Here is a 17,020-nt window from a genome sequence, read left to right on the forward strand (position 1 = left end):
TAGAAGAAAAACCTTGCCATTTGCATCAACATGGATGGACCTTGAGGACATTATGATAAGTGAAATAAGTCAAACAGAGTAAGACAAATACTGTACGAACTCACTTAGATACGGAATCTAAAAACAAAACTGAGCTTAGGGATACAGAGAACACATTGATGGTTGCCAGAAGTGAAGGGTATAGGATGGATGGAATGGATGAAGGTGGTCAGAAGGCACAAACTTCCAGTTATATATATAAGTTCTGGGGGTGTAATGTACAGCATAGTAACTATAGTTAATAAAAATGGTGTTGTATATTTGAAAAGTCCTAGGAGAGTAGATCTTTAAAGTTCTCATCTTAAAACAATTTTTGTAACTCTGTATGATGATAGATGTTAATTAGACTTACTGTGGTGATCATTTCACAGTATATACACATAAGGAATCATTATTTGTACAGCTGAAACTAATAAAATGTTATATGTCAATTATATCTCATTAAAAAAAGAAAAAGAGACAGCAGAGCCCACCATCTTTATATGCACATTCTGAGGAAAGGCCATGTGAAGGCACTGTGAGAAGGCAGCCATCCGTAAGCCATGAAGAGAGGTCTCACCACAACTCAAAATGCTGGCACTCTGATCTTGGGCTTCTAGCCTACAGAACTGAAAAAATAAATGTCTCCTGTTAAAGCCAAAGAAAAAAGAAGAGAAAATGGAACAAAGATCAACTGGGCAAATAGAAAACAAATAGCAAGATCGTGGATTTAAGCCACATCAGTGATTACATTAAATGGTCTAGGGGTGCCTGGGTGTCTCAGATGTACGTTTGATCTCAGCTCAGATCTTGATCTCAAGGTTGTGAGTTGAAGCCCCATACTGGGCTCCACTCTGGGCATGGAGCCTGTTTAAAAAAATAAAATTAAAAAAAAAATTAAATGATCTAAAAACTTTAATTGAAAGGCCAGTTGACTGGATAATATACTGCCTACTAGAAACTTGCTCAGAATACTAAGATACAGGTTAAAAGAAAGAGCGTATTCTGTGCAAAGCATAAGCAATCTAGAATGCTTACATTAATAATACATTAAAATAGGGATAAAAAGAAACATTTCATAATGATGGAATCAATTCATAAAAATTATATAACAGTTATAAATATGTATAACCTAATACCAGAACTACAAAACACATGAGACAGAAACTGCCAGAACTGAAAGAAACAGACAAATCCATGCGTAGATTTGAATGTTTCTCTCGTTAATTGATAGAACCAGTAGACAAAAAAATTAGTGAAGATACAGAAGAGTCAAATGATTAAATAAGTTGATCTGGTTGATGTTTTGAAATAGTTAAACCAGGAACAGTAAAATACAGATACTTTTGAAAAGTACATGGTATAGTTACCAATAGAAGCTAATGTTTGGGCATCAGACAAGTCTCAGAAGTTTAAAAGATTTGAAGTCCTTGACAGCAGTTTTTATGACCGCTAGTGGAAATATTTCAGTCATGGATAATTGGGAAATTCTCAGTTACTTGGAAATTAAGCAATATTTATAAATAACCTGTGGATCAAAGAGGAAATTAAACTGGTTTTCAATGAAACAAAAAAAAGAACAATAAAAATTTGTGGAATGCAAGTAAAACAGCACCTATAGAGAAATTTAATTGCTTTCATTGCTAATACTAGAAATGAAAAAAGTCAATAATCAGAAGTTTTTATTTGAAATGAGTAAAAGAAGAAATTAAACCTGAAATAATTAGAAGTCAGGAAATGAGAGCAAAATACTATGAAATAAAGAACAAACCAAGTTTCAAGAAAATCAACAAGTTCAACAGTTGACTTTTTTAAAAAGTATAAAATTGTTAAAGCTCTAATGGTTGCTCAAAGAAAAAAGGAAAAAAATATTACTAATAATCAGACATGACATGTATTTTGTAGTTCTGGTATTAGGTTATACATATTTATAACTTGTAATTTTTATGAATTGACTCCATCATTATGAAATTTTTCTTTTTATCCCAATTTTTTTCCTTCATATATTAATGTATTCTTAATGTAAGCATTTAGATTGCTTATGCTTTGCACAGTGACAATGAATATCATTACAGATCAGACATTATCAGGGATAATGAAAAAATATACTTACAAATTTCATAACTTAGATGCGCACATTCCTTGAACAGTACAACGTACTGAAATAGAACTGATAGTCTCGAGTAGCCATATGAAGAAATTTGAATTCATTATCAAAAATCTTTACATAAAATACTGCTGAATTCTATTAAGGATTTAATTTTACACAAAGTTTTTCAGATTTCTTAGATTTGTATGACTTTGATATAGAAATATGATTAAATCATGAAAAAATGAATTGTAAACCATATCTCATGAGCATGAGCACAAAAATCAAAACAAAGCATTAGGACGTCAAGCCCAGCAAAATATGCAAAGGTTATACATTATGATTAATGGGATTTATCCCATTCATTCAAAAGTAAAATATGTAAAGGTTATGTATTATAATTAATGGTATTATCCCATATAGTCAAAAGTTAATATACTATATTAAACCATTTAAAAGATGGCCATCTCAGTAGGTGTTTTATATATTTTATGTATTCAACACTCAATTTCAGTAAAAAAGCTCCGTAATAGCAAAAGTAGGAAACTATAAATTGGACAAAGCTCATCTATGAAAAACCTGCAGCTTACATTCTTAATACTAGATAAATAGTGATATATCTGTACAGTGGAATACCAGTCAGCAATAAAAAGGAATGAAGTAGGAGTGCATGGAACAGCATGGATATATTTTATACATTCTGCCTAGCAAAAGAAGCAGACCCGAGATGTATGTGCTGTTTATGATTAAATTTACTTGAAACTCTAAAAAAGATACCTGTAGTGACAGAAGGAAAATCAGGGTTTCTTGAAGCTTGAATTTAGGAAGGATTGATGAGGGTGGTGTATGAGTGTCCATTTGGGGTGACAGAAGTTTTCTAGATCTTGATGTGGTTTCCTGGTGCATACATTTGTCAAAAATTATTGGAATATCCATTCAAAATTGGTTCATTTTATTGTGTGTAAACATTCTAATAAACTGATTTAAAATATATTACAAAAAATATGTGGCTTAGGCGAATAATGAAAGTGGTTAGAATAGATCACTGTACTTGTTAGCATTACATTTAAGTTAATAAAATTGTTTCCTTTAGTTCTTAAATGTTTCAGATGTGTGAGTAGAGGCTTTTCTTTATTTGAACCATTATTATTAATAATTTAATGATTATTATCATTAGTAATCTTATTAAAATGTTTGATTCTGTGATCATCTAGGATTCAGTTCAACTGTTGGCTTTGTTACTTACTACATTCATGACTTTGGAAAAGTTTTTTTTCCTAGTATCTCTTTACCCAGTTATTTTCAAAATGGGGAATGATAGTTCTTAATGTTAAGCCTATGAGTGATTATGTAAATTAGTATAATTCATGTACAGTGCTTAGCAAGTGCCTGGCATAGATTAAGCCCTGAATAAATGTAAATACCATTTTTATTAATTACCTTGTTGTTATTCTTACTGTTAAACTTCAACAGACTCCTTTAGTTCAGTGAACTGATAGTCCTGTGTTTTTCCTACCCCTCAACCCCATTCTGAAATGTTTCTGAAATTTTCTTGGATGATATTCTCTAGAACTTTTTAGATTATAAGACCTTTTGAGAATCTGATAAGAGATATGCTTCTTATACCCAGAAAAATAAGTTGAAAAAATACCTGTACAGTTTTCCATGGATCGTTCATAAACTCCTTAAAGCCTATAAATAAGATCCTTTGCTATTGAGCAAGATTGTAGAAACAAATTTCTTACTTATTATATAATGTTAAACTTGCTTAAAAATTTTTTTATTATAATTTAAATTTTTATTGGTTCAAATTTAGGCTTACTCATCTATGAGTTGAAGTGATCTTAAACTTTTAAGAATCAAAATGGACTTTTTAAAATAAAAATTTGCTAATATTACTAGTTATTATATTTGGAAACTCCCATACTTTGATCAAATTGAATCTTCTATAACTTAGAAAATAATTAGTTTTTGTCTGTAATGTTTTATTCTTATATTCTGCATGTTTGACCAAGAGCTGTGAATTTTGACATGCTTTTGTTAAGGACCTTGTATAATATGACTTCTTGGATTTCTTTTTTTTTTTTTTTTTTTTTAAGATTTTATTTATTTATTTATTTGACAGAGAGAAATCACAAGTAGATGGAGAGGCAGGCAGAGAGAGAGAGGGAAGCAGGCTCCCTGCCGAGCAGAGAGCCCGATGCGGGACTCGATCCCAGGACCCTGAGATCATGACCTGAGCCGAAGGCAGCGGCTTAACCACTGAGCCACCCAGGCGCCCGACTTCTTGGATTTCTTAATTAGCATTTTACTAACTAAATATTCCTAAAATTGTTATCATTTTAAACAATATCCAGAAAAATCAGGTTAAGTGAATTTTACATTTTTGGATATTTTAGTGCTCCATCATTTAATTTTTTTATTTTTATTTTACTGTTTTTAATTAGGAGGTATAGAATGTAAACAGTATGAAAGGGGAATGCCAAGATCTTTGTGATTCTACATTCTTCAAAAACAAATTATTCTTTCAGAAACTGTTTTGACTGGGACTACCTCACCTTTACCGTCTCCTGGGAATGGGAATGAAACTGCTCCTGGATCAGTTACACAGCCAAAGAAAATTCGAGGAATTGGATTTGGAGATATTTTTAAAGAAGGCTCTGTGAAACTTAGGACAAGAACATCTGGTAGTGAACTAGAAGAGAAGAAAACAGAAAAGGTAGTAATGATGAACTTCACTTAGGTTAACTGCACTCATTCGCTCATTAAGTATGTTTTAAAATGTAAAAGTCAGTTTGCAACTCTGTTGTATTTCCTTTTATTTTATTTTTTTAAAAGATTTTATTTATTTATTTGACAGAGAGAAATCACAAGTAGGCAGAAAGGCAGAGAGAGGAAGAGAAGCAGGCCCCCAGCTGAGCAGAGAGCCCGATGCAGGACTCGATCCTAGTACACTGAGATCATGACCTGAGCCGAAGGCAGCGGCTTAACCCACTGAGCCACCTAGGCACCCATGTTATATTTCCTTTTTGAGATCACTTATGATTGGTTATGAATGAGAAGACTGAAAAACTGCAACTTTATAGTGATTGATGTTTAGGTTTTTATAAAATGAGAATGTTTACTGATAAATTTAACACAGCTTTTCTTAGTGGAAACTTCAGAGTTTTTGGTTATCATAGGTAGAAATAGAAAAGACGGGTTTTTTTGTTTTGTTTCACCATTTATTTATTTATGTATTTATTTAGATTAAAAAAAAAAAAAGATCAGAGGCAGGCAGAGAGAGAGAAGGGGAAGCAGACTCCCCGTTGAGCAGAGAGCCCCATTCGGGGCTCAATCTCAGGACCCTGAGACCATGACCTGAGCCAAAGGCAGAGGTTTTAACCCACTGAGCCACCCAGGTGCCCTAAAGTGAATATCTTAAAAGATAAACAGAACACACACTGATAGTAGTTGGTATATTTAGACTTTTAACTAATGATAGCTAAGGTCAAATGTAATGTTATTTCTGGGGAGAGAAGTGAAGGAAAACATTAGTATGAAGGACTTACTTTAGTCAATACAAGGTAATATTTTCTACTAAACCATAGTTATAGACCTTGTAACATTAGCTAGGTAATTTCATTCATATAGCAGCAATGAAGTATAAAGACTTTCTTTTCTTCCCTATGTCATCATAAAGAAGTTTTAGTGCTGTTGCTTAAGAGCCACTTTCTGGAGTCAGATTTTCTGTGTTCAAATCTGGGCTTCACTACTAAATTACTGTTATTGTGGGCAGGTTACTTAACTGCTTCCTAATCTATAAAAGGAGCACATAATAGTGTGTACTTTATGCAGATTGTTTTGAGGATTAAGTTATAATGTATGCAAAGTCTTTTTCTCAGGGATTGGTATTCAGTACATTTTCAGATATTATTTTTTTTTTAAGATTTTATTCATTTATTTGTCAGAGAGAGTGAGAGAGACCACACAAGCAGGCAGAGCAGGCTGAGGGAGAAGCAGGTTCCCTGCTAAGCAGGGAGCCCACCATGGGGGTCTGTCGATCCTAGGACCCTGGGATAAACTGTGGGATCATGACCTGAACTAAACCTGACACCTAACCGACTGAACCATCCAGGCATCCTAAGTGCTATTATTTTTATTGATTTAAGAGGTTTAAAAGTAAATTACAGCAACATATTCTGGGTAACCAAGAATGTGTATTAACCTTAAGACAGGGAATTTTAAAAATGTGACGTTCTGCGCCATCATTTAGGTAGCTTTTATCATTTTTTTTCATTGCAGAGTTTTCATTCACATTACTAACTTGGCTATAGGTATCATTAGGGAAAGCTGGCTAATGCAAATGGAAATTTTGCTTAAGAATATTATTTTATTGGGAGGGAGACAAACCATAAGTGACTCTTAATCTCACAAAACAAATTGAGGGTTGCTGGGGGGAGGGGGGTTGGGAGAAGGGGGGTGGAGTTGTGGACATTGGGGAGGGTGTGTGCTTTGGTGAGTGCTGTGAAGTGTGTAAACCTGGCGATTCAGAGACCTGTACCCCTGGGGATAAAAATATATGTTTATAAAAAATAAAAAATTAAAAAAAAAGAATATTATCTTAATTCTCACCTAAAATAGTTGATACCATCCTTTTCTGTTGCAGCCCTTAGTTATACAGTCAGTAGGATCCAAAGCACAGAGTGTGGACATAACAAAAACAGACATAGAAAGTAAAACTAAAGGTAAGTGTTTGAGTAATATTTGCGTATTGGGAATGAAGCATGCTCATATACATTATTAGAGTTTTTGAAGATGTTTGTTAACTCTGTACTACTTGATCAGAGTATTAAATTTTATGAGATAGGAGTACTACAGGGTCAGAGGTTTTACTGTGTGTGCTTTGTTCACCCATGAATCCCCCTGCAGTTAGAACTGTGCTTAGAAACATGCTAGGCATTTAGTAACTATTTGAGTGCATGGATTAATGAAATTGTTACTTAATCCAATGTATAGTATTGGCCAAAATTATTCATCTATCTTTAATAGCTTCTAGTGTACATGTTTTTACACAAAGTAGAGAATTATTGTTGAAAGAATCAATTTATTCAAACTACATTGTTCACATTCTTTATTTTAGCAAAGGAATATTGTAGAACATTATTTGCTTATGAAGGTACTAATGAAGATGAGCTCTCTTTTAAAGAGGGAGAGATAATCTACTTAATAAGTAAGGTAAGATCGTTCTCAGTTTTTCAGTGCATTAATTTATTCATTCTTATATTCCTTCTCCTTATATTCCTCCTCCTCTAGAGGAGCTGGAACTTTGTCTTATTTCTGTGTCCTGATATGGCACATAGTGTTGCCTAATAATTGATTTATTGGGGATTATTTTTACCATCATGTATGTTTTTTCTCTAACCTCAACTCCTCCGGGTTTCTGTTCTCACTTCCTAGTTCACCTCATTAAAATCCCCCCCCGCCAATGTTTGTTGTTTATAATGTAAAAAGAAAAAGAAGAAAAATAAGGAAACAATTGAAATTGCATCAATATGAAAATGTTTATAAAACCATACAATGGAAAGTGATGCAACTATTTCAAAGTATGAGGTAGTTTTATAACTTGGGATAAATTATAGCAAAAGAAAAAGAAAACCCAGGAGTTTCTGGGTCTGGGCAAGATCCCGTAACTATTTGTAATAGAAGAAAACTATAAATATTTTGGTTTTGTTATAACCATATAGAATAATTTCTGAAAAATATCCCATTGTTTTAAATTGACTTTGTTATCACATAGTTCAGTGAATATAATTTTTAATATCCATACAGTTTTGGATCGATAACTACTCAGTTTCTCATGGGGGTAGGTATTTGGTAAGAATTGTAGAATATCTTGAAATTTCTAAGGCAAATGAATAATGTCTTTGTTTTTGGTATATAAAGTATTAAGTAAATTAAGTAAGACATGTTTAGAAAATCATATTCTTTCTCCACCCTCCTCTCCCACTTTCCTTTTTCCTTTCTCCTTATAAACTGAATTTTAAAATTATTTGACTTATTTAAAAAAAATGAAACCCAATTTTATAACTACTGCTGGAAGTAATATGTGGGTAATATTTGCTTTTAGGAGGACTTTATGATCTGTTTAGCCCTTTTCTTCCCTTGTAAAAATAATGGAATTGAATATTTTCATGTTTTGTTATAAACTATTTTTCTTATTTAAAGATAGCCCCAGTTATTTTAATCATTCCTTATTTTGCATTATAGGAGACTGGAGAAGCTGGCTGGTGGAAGGGTGAACTTAATGGTAAAGAAGGAGTATTTCCAGATAATTTTGCTATTCAGATAAACGAACTGGATAAAGACTTTCCAGTAAGCTCTTTTTTTTTTTTTTAAACAACGATGATAATAGTTTAATGAATCTTTTGCCAGTATTTCTTTAAAAACAGGTGTTTTATATTGTTACTGAATAACTTTATGAGGGGTTTCCAGTTTATATATTGAGGTAAAATTGATTTGAACTGTAGTAAAATAAAATAATATTTAAGTTCTGTGTTTTACTTCTGTGTTCTATTCCCCACTGACTGTATTGAAAAGTAACCTTAGACTTTGTTACTTTATTATAATTAAAAGAAAAAGTCTCTCATTGTAGTTAGACAAATTAACACTTGTCCTGGAAGAAATTATACTTTAATTTTTTGGAAAATCTTATTTTTAGCTACTCTTAATCTTACAGGATTACTCTTGTTAATGCATTTTTGGGAGGGTAAGAAGCAGTCTTTGCTTTCTTACCGGATATTAAGTGACGCTGAGTTATTCATTCGTGATCTTTTGCTTTTCTGCAACTTGATCTCTTTTTTCCCCATAGAACAGTGGACCTCACTGAAGATTGATTGGTTGATTAACTGAAGTGTAATTGACATACAGTATCCTATTGGTTTTAAGTGTTACAGATCATAGTGATTAGATATTTTTATACATGACAAAATGGTCCCTATGAGAAGTCTAATTATCACATCACCAAAGTTATAATATTATTGACTGTGTTCTCTATGCTGTACATCACAGCTTCATGACTGACTTATTATAATTGGAAGTTTGTATCTCTTCCTCCCTTCCATCTTATTTCACCCACTCCCTAGCCCCTTCCTCTTTATGGTAACCAACACTCTGTTTCCTGTGTCTGTGAATCTGTTTCTGTTTTGTTTGTTCATTTGTTTTGTTTTTTAGAGGTCACAATAAATGAAATCATATGGTATTGTCTTTATCTGTTTGACTTATATCACTTAGCATAATATCCCTTGGGTCCATCTATGGATTTCATTCTTTCTCTAGCTGAGTAATAATCCACTGTGTATGTATATATCACATGTATATGTATGTTGTCCTGTAGTAGTGAACAGTTTTACTTCTTCCTTCCAAATTTGGATGCCTTTCATTTTTTTTTTTCTTGCCTAACTGCTGTGGCCAAGACTTCCAATACTGTGTTGAAGAAAAGTGGTGAGAGTGGGCATCCTTATCTTGTTTCCTGATCCTAGAGGAAGAGCTTTTAGCTTTTTACCATTGAGTGTGATGTTAACTTTGGGTTTGTCATGTGTGGACTTTATTATGTTGAAGTACGTTCCTTCTGTACCCACTTTGTTGAGAGGTTTTATAAATGGATGTTGGATTTTTTAAATGGTCTTTCTGTGTATATTGAGATGACTGTAGGATTTTTATCCTTCATTTTGTTAAAATGGTGTATTACATTGGTCCATTTTAAGATGTTGAATCATTCTGAAATAAATCCTAAATGATTATGATGTATGATCCTTTTGATGTGTTGTTCAGTTCAATTTGCTAAAACTTTGTTAAAGATTTTTCCATCTGTGTTCACCAGGGATATTGGCTGTAATTTTTTTTTTTTTTTCCTGTGATGTCTGACAGATTTTGATATTAGGGTAATGCTGGCCTCATAAAATGAATTTGGAAGCATTTCTCTCTCTTTAGTGTTTTTAAATAATTTGAGGATATTTACTAACTTTTCTTTAAATGTTTGGTAGAATTCACCTATGAAGCTATCTGGCCCTGCACTTTTAAATTACTGATTGAATTGTATTATTTGTAATTGGTCTGTTAACATTTTCTTTTTCTTTGTAATCAAGTCTTAGAACCCAGAGGAAACGGATAAATTCTTAGAAGAGTGGAATTTACCCATAAATGGAATTTATCCATATCTGGGTTTTTCAATTTGCTGGCATATAATTGTTTATAGTAATCTCTTGTGATCCTTAATATTTCTGTATTGTCACCTGTAACTTCTCCTGTTTCATTTCTTCTATATTTATTTGGGTCCTATATATTTTTCTGGATCCTCTCTCTTTTTTTCTTGATGATTTTTGACTGGAGGTTTATTGATTTTGCTTATCTTTTCAGTAGTTAGCTTTTAGTTTCATTGATCTTGTCTTTTGTTTTTTAATCTCTGTTTTGTTTATTTCTGCTCTGATCTTTGTTTTTCTGTTAACTGTGGTTTTTTTTTCCCCCTTCTAATTCTTCTTGGTATAAATTTAGATTGTTTCTTTGGGAATTTTATTATTTCTTGAGGTAGGCTTGCTTGTATTACTCTGAATTTGCCTGTTAGAATTTTGCAGTGTTCAATACGTTTGGAAAGTTGTTTCTATTGTTTTTATTTTCATTTGTCTCAACATATTTTTAGATGTTCTCTTTGACTTCTTTGTTGACCCATTGACTGTTTAGTAGCATTGTTTAGTCTTCCTGTGTTTGTTTAAGTCTTCTGGAATTTTCTGAGATTTGTGGCCTAACACTGTTCCATGTGCGCTCGAAAAAAGTGTATTCTCTAGTTTTTTGGACAAAATAGTGCATATGTATTTATTAAGTCCAACTGGTGTAATGTGTTGTTTAAGGCTAGCATTTCCTTATTAATATTCTGACTGGATGATGTAAATGATTTATTAAAGTCACCTACAATTATTGTGTTATATTCAATTTTGTGTCTGTTAATATTTGCTTTATATATAACTTTGCTGCTTCTGTGTTGGCGGCATAAATATTTTTGAATATTATGGCTTTGTCTTGGATTGACACCTTTATTATGTGATACCCTTTGTCTTTTCTTATAATCTTTATTTAAAGTCTATTTTTATTTTGTCTGATGAGTATTGCTACATAAGCTTTCTTTTTGTTTCCATTTGCATGAGATAATCTTTTTCTATACCTTCACTTTCAGTCTGTATGTCTTTAGTTCTGAAGTGAGTCTTTGTAGGTAGCATTTTGATGGATCTTGGTTTTCTGTTTATCCATTCATCCAGTCTATGTCTTTTGGCTGGAATATTCAGTTCATTTACATTTAAAGTAATTATTTATAGGTATGGACTTATTGCCATTTTAATTGTTTCCTATTTGTTTTTGTAGCTTTTCTCTGTTTATTTCTTTTCTTGGTCTCTTCCTTGTAGTTTGACAGTTGTTTAGTGTTACATTCGGGCTCCTTTTTTTAAAATTAATTAATTGATTCAGCATAACAGTATTCATTATTTTTGCACCACACCTAGTGCTCCATGCAATACGTGCCCTCCTTAATACTCACCACCTGGTTCCCCCAACCTCCCACCCCCACCCCCCGCCACTTCAGACCCCTCAGATTGTTTTTCAGAGTCCATAGTCTCTCATGGTTCACCTCCCCTTCCAATTTCCCCCAACTCCCTTCTCCTCTGTAACTCTCCATGTCCTCCATGCTATTTGTTATGCTCCACAAATAAGTGAAACCATATGATAATTGACTCTCTCAGCTTGACTTACTTCACTCAGCATAATCTCTTCCAGTCCTGTACATGTTGCTACAAAAGTTGTGTATTCATCCTTTCTGGTGGAGACATAATACTCCATAGTGTATATGGACTCTTTTATTATTTATTTTGTGTGTGTGTGTGTTTCTTCTGTAGAGGTTTCTGTATATTGACCTATGTATATGGTGGTCTATTTTAAGCTAATAGTTCCTTAAAGTCAGATGTATTTCTAGCACTAAACCTTTATCTCACATCTGATCCATGTTTTTTGTTTTGTTGTTTCACTTTACATCTTTTTGTGTATCCCTTAACTATTCATTGTAGTTACAGTAAAATTTACTGTTTTTGTTTTTTAACTTTTATACTGTTTAAATGGCTGATTTACTGCCTTTAATTATATATGTATTTCTTTCAGTGAGATTTTTTTTTCCTTGTATTTTATTTGGAGTTATAGTCTTTTTTTTTTCCTACTTAAAGAAGTCCCTTTTTCTTATAAGATCTTTTTAGTGGCGATGAACTTCATTAGTTTTTGATTAACTGGAAAACTCTCTCTCCTTCAGTTGTGGGTGGTTTTGCCTCAAAGAGTGTTCTTGGTTATGAGTTTTGCCTTTCAGGTCTTTAAATGTATACTGTCACTCCCTTCTTGCCCACAAAATGTTTCTGTTGTAAAAGCAGCTGATATTTTAGGGGGTTTCCCTTATATGTTGCTGTTTTTGTTTTGCTACCTTTGAGATTTCTCTCTTTAACTCTTGTCATTTTAATTACAATATATCTTTGTGTGACTCTTTGATTTCATCTTGTTTGGAACTCTCTTTGCTTCCTATACATGGATGTCTTTCATTCACTAGGTTAAGAATGTTTGTAACCATTATTTCTTCACTTAGATTTTCTCTTTTTTTCCTTCTGAGACCCCTATAATGTGAATGTTAGTATACTTGATATCATTTCTGAGGTCCTTGAAACTATTTTTTTTTTAAAGATTTTATTTATTTATTTGACAGAGAGATCACAGGTAGGTAGAAAGGCAGGCAGAGAGAGAGGGAGAAACAGGCTCCCTGCTGAGCAGAGAGCCCAATGCATGGCTCTATTCCAGGACCCTGAGATCATGACCTGAGCCGAAGGCAGAGGCTTTAACCCACTGAGCCACCCAGGTGCCCCCAGGGTGCTTTATTCTTATGCCTAATGAACAAATTATTGGGCAGGGGGGAGTTATTTCGTGTTTATATAGCATTGACTCTCAGTTATTTTTAATTTGGTAAAACCAAATTCACATGCTTAGGAATATTTGAAGTTTAAGTCTTAAAAATAAATGAATGGTGGGATGCCTGGGTGGCTTAGTCAGTTAAGCATCTGACTCTTGATTTTAGCTCAGGTGATTGTCTCAGGATTGTGGGATCCAGCCCCGTGTGTGGCTCCACATTCTGCTTAACATTCTCTCCCTCCTTTCCTGCTTTCCCCCGACCTGAGTGGGAATCAGGAGTTGGACACTTGACTGACTGAGCCACCCAGGTGCCCCATAGACCTTTGATTTAAATCTTCTCTTTGAGAGTTCTGAAGAGTCAAGGGTATAAGCTAGATACATTTATTAGCTATTCTTTTTTTTTTTTTTTTAAACCAGTTTCTCTTTCTTTCCCTGCCACCTCTCCTTTCCCATAATACTCAATTGTTAAAGAGAGGTAAAATTGTGCCTAGGAGTCTTAAAGTAAAGGAGGCAGTCATGAATCATGAATATTTTTGATTACCATTAAGGTATTTTGGGGTTTACCAAACTCACTGGTGAGTTTTGACATATTGGAATTTTGATCAAGAAGACATTTGCTCTAACAGATTAATTTTTTTTCAGTGACCTGTTTGTTATTAAGATCTTTTTGTTTTATAATTTTTGGCAGGGATGGGATAAGGACAGATAATATTAATGATCAGAATTTATTTTAAGTATAAATATGTAACATGTAAGTGTTCATGTATCTTCACTGTTGTTATTTTAATAGAAACCAAAGAAACCACCACCACCTGCTAAAGGTCCAGGTATGTAAGAAGCATATTATTCAGTTTGCTATTTTTTATATTTTCAAGTTATAAAATGGCAAAATTGGGTTTTAAGTATAAACCACTTACATTAGCAAAAATCATATATCCTGATATACAAACTAGAAATATATAAAAAGTAAGTGTTCATATATATTAGTATCAGTATTTTTAAAGTATAAACTGTATAAAGTAGGATCTTAAGTATAATTTGGATACTTTCATTATAACATCATTTCTAATTAAGAAAATTGACAGAGTTTAGATAGAATACTTAATATATTGATCTGGCCAATTAGTTATTCTGCCTTTTCATATTAAATTCATTTGATAATGTCTTAATGTGTTGCTAAGGGTTAAGAAAACTAGAAGAGTTTATTTTCATTTTTTTAAGCAGAAGTATATTACAGTATTCTTTTTTTAAAATTTTTTAAATTTTTTATAAACATATATTTTTATCCCCAGGGGTACAGGTCTGTGAATCACCAGGTTTACACACTTCACAGCACTCACCAAAGCACATTCTTAGAAGACTTTTCCAGAGTTACAGTTTTATAATCTGGCTCTTTGTCTAGTTCTGTAAATTTTAGCCCCTAATTTCTGATTTTTTACAAATAAAAATTATTTCTTGGAAGATTTGCTTTATTTTAAAATAATGCAAGTCCTTACCTACTCCTCAGTTTTTGGCTTTGTATTTGCTGACCCAATCCTAGAACAAGTAAAGCACAAGTTAAAAATAATTTTTATAGAAGTTGGTGTTAGAGGATTTTTAGTCACCAGTCATACTTGGGATTTTTAAAATTTAACTAAAGTTAAATAAATTAAAAAATTGTATTCACAGTTACAGTAGTAACATTTCAAGTCTCCATACTCCATATTAGATAGTACAAAAATAGAATATTTCAATCATCATAGAGAGTTCTACTGGAGAGTGGTGTTGTAGATGATATGAACATCTTCAGTTGACAAAGAGGGATCTGAGACCACAAAGTAACAGCTGCAGGGTTGGATATTTAGCCTAGTGATTCTGGTATATTGTTTTCTCTGTTAAGCCATGTTTTTCTCTGATGTTATTTTGAAACTAACCTGTACTGTTTAGTAGTATAATTGTCTTTGTGCTTTGAAACTATTTATTTTAATGTATTAACTTTGTTTTTTTCCTTAGCTCCAAAGCCCGAGTTAATAACTACAGACAAGAAGTATTTTCCTGTAAAGCCGGAAGAAAAAGGTGAGACTAATTATCCCACTTTCAGAAAAGTAATTCTTTCTTTTGTGATCATTGAAATTAATAATATCTCTCCACACTAAATGATTTACATTGATTTTTAACAACCATTCAATATTTAACAATGTTTGGAGTTTTCTGGGAGGAAGTGTTTTGTTAAAATTGATAGGAAATAAATATTTCATCCAAACTGATACCAATTTACACTCATTAAAAAGTTAAACCATTACTTCAGTAAAAATGTAGTGTTTCATTATATAGTTCATTATATAAGAAAACTAGATATTAAGTAGTTACATTTTAATTTTTTTTGGAGTCCCAATTAAAATAAATTAACATTTGCTGTTCAGAAGCTTTTGATCTTGATAAAGTCCCGAAAGCTCATTTTCGCTTTTGTTTCCTTTGCCTTTGGAGACATGTCTTGGAAGAAGTTGATGTGGCTGATATCAAAGAGGTTACTGCCTATGTTCTCCTCTAGGATTCTGATGGATTCCTGTCTCATGTTGAGGTCTTTTATCCATTTTGAGTTTATCTTTGTGTACGGTGTAAGATAATGGTCAAGTTTCATTCTTCTACATATAGCTGTCCAATTTTCCCAGCACCATTTATTGAAGAGACTCTTTTATCCACTGTATATTTTTTCCTGCTTTGTCAAAGATTATTTGACCATAGAGTTGAGGGTCCATATGTGGGCTCTCTACTCTGTTCCACTGGTCTATGTGTCTGTTTTTATGCCAGTACCATGCTGTCTTGGTGATCACAGCTTTGTAATAAAGCTTGAAATCAGGTAATGTGATGCCCCCAGTTTTACTTTTGTTTTTCAACATTTCCTTCGCGATTCGGGGTCTCTTCTGATTCCATACAAATTTTTGGATTATTTGCTCCAGCTCTTTGAAAAATACTGGTGGAGGGGCGCCTGGGTGGCTCAGTGGGTTAAGCCGCTGCCTTTGGCTCAGGTCATGATCTCAGGGTCCTGGGATCGAGTCCCGCATCGGGCTCTCTGCTCAGCAGGGAGCCTGCTTCCTCCTCTCTCTCTCTCTGCCTGCCTCTCTGCCTACTTGTGATCTCTCTCTGTCGAATAAATAAATAAAATCTTAAAAAAAAAAAAATACTGGTGGAATTTTGATCGGAATGGCATTAAAAGTATAGATTGCTCTAGGCAGTATAGACATTGTAACAATGTTTATTCTTCCCATCCAAGAGCAAAGGAAACAGTCAACAAAACAAAGAGTCAGCCCACAAAATGGAAGAAGATATTTGCAAATGACAGTACAGACAAAAGGTTGATATCCAGGATCTATAAAGAACTTCTCAAACTCAACACACACAAAACAGATAATCATATCAAAAATTGGGCAGAAGATATGAACAGACACTTCTCCGATGAAGACCTACAAATGGCTATCAGACACATGAAAAAATGTTCATCATCACTAGCCATCAGGGAGATTCAAACCAAAACCACATTGAGATACCACCTTACACCAGTTAGAATGGCCGAAATTAGCAAGACATGAAACAACATGTGTTGGAGGGGATGTGGAGAAAGGGAAACCCTCTTACACTGTTGGTGGGAATGCAAGTTGGTGCAGCCACTTTGGAGAACAATGTGGAAATTCCTCAAGAAATTAAAAATAGAGCTTCCCTATAACCCTGCAATTGCACTCCCTGGTATTTACCCCATAGGTACAGATGTAGTGAAAAGAAGGGCCATCTGTACCCCAATGTTTATAGCAGCAATGGCTACGGTCACCAAACTGTAGAAAGAATCGAGATGCCCTTCAACGGATGAATGGATAAGGAAGATGTGGTCCATATACACTATGGAGTATTATGCCTCCATCAGAAAAGACGAATACCCAACTTTTGTAGCAACATGGACGGGACTGGAAGAGA

The 17,020-nt window shown here is 33.3% G+C and overlaps 1 protein-coding gene across 1 annotated transcript in view; it reads left to right on the forward strand.

Annotated features, from left to right (window-relative positions):
- The window catches only part of CD2AP (CD2 associated protein), a 141,280-nt gene that overhangs the window by 84,575 nt on the left and 39,685 nt on the right, over positions 1-17,020 (forward strand). The window contains exons 6-11 of the mRNA XM_082729733.1: positions 4,639-4,826; positions 6,756-6,834; positions 7,230-7,324; positions 8,357-8,461; positions 13,863-13,899; positions 15,065-15,127. Coding sequence (XP_082585859.1) covers positions 4,639-4,826; positions 6,756-6,834; positions 7,230-7,324; positions 8,357-8,461; positions 13,863-13,899; positions 15,065-15,127 — 567 coding nt within the window. The remainder of the gene's footprint in view (positions 1-4,638; positions 4,827-6,755; positions 6,835-7,229; positions 7,325-8,356; positions 8,462-13,862; positions 13,900-15,064; positions 15,128-17,020) is intronic.

Source organism: Mustela nivalis (genome assembly GCF_964662115.1).
Source record: "Mustela nivalis genome assembly, chromosome: 5".
Taxonomy (NCBI): domain Eukaryota; kingdom Metazoa; phylum Chordata; class Mammalia; order Carnivora; family Mustelidae; genus Mustela; species Mustela nivalis.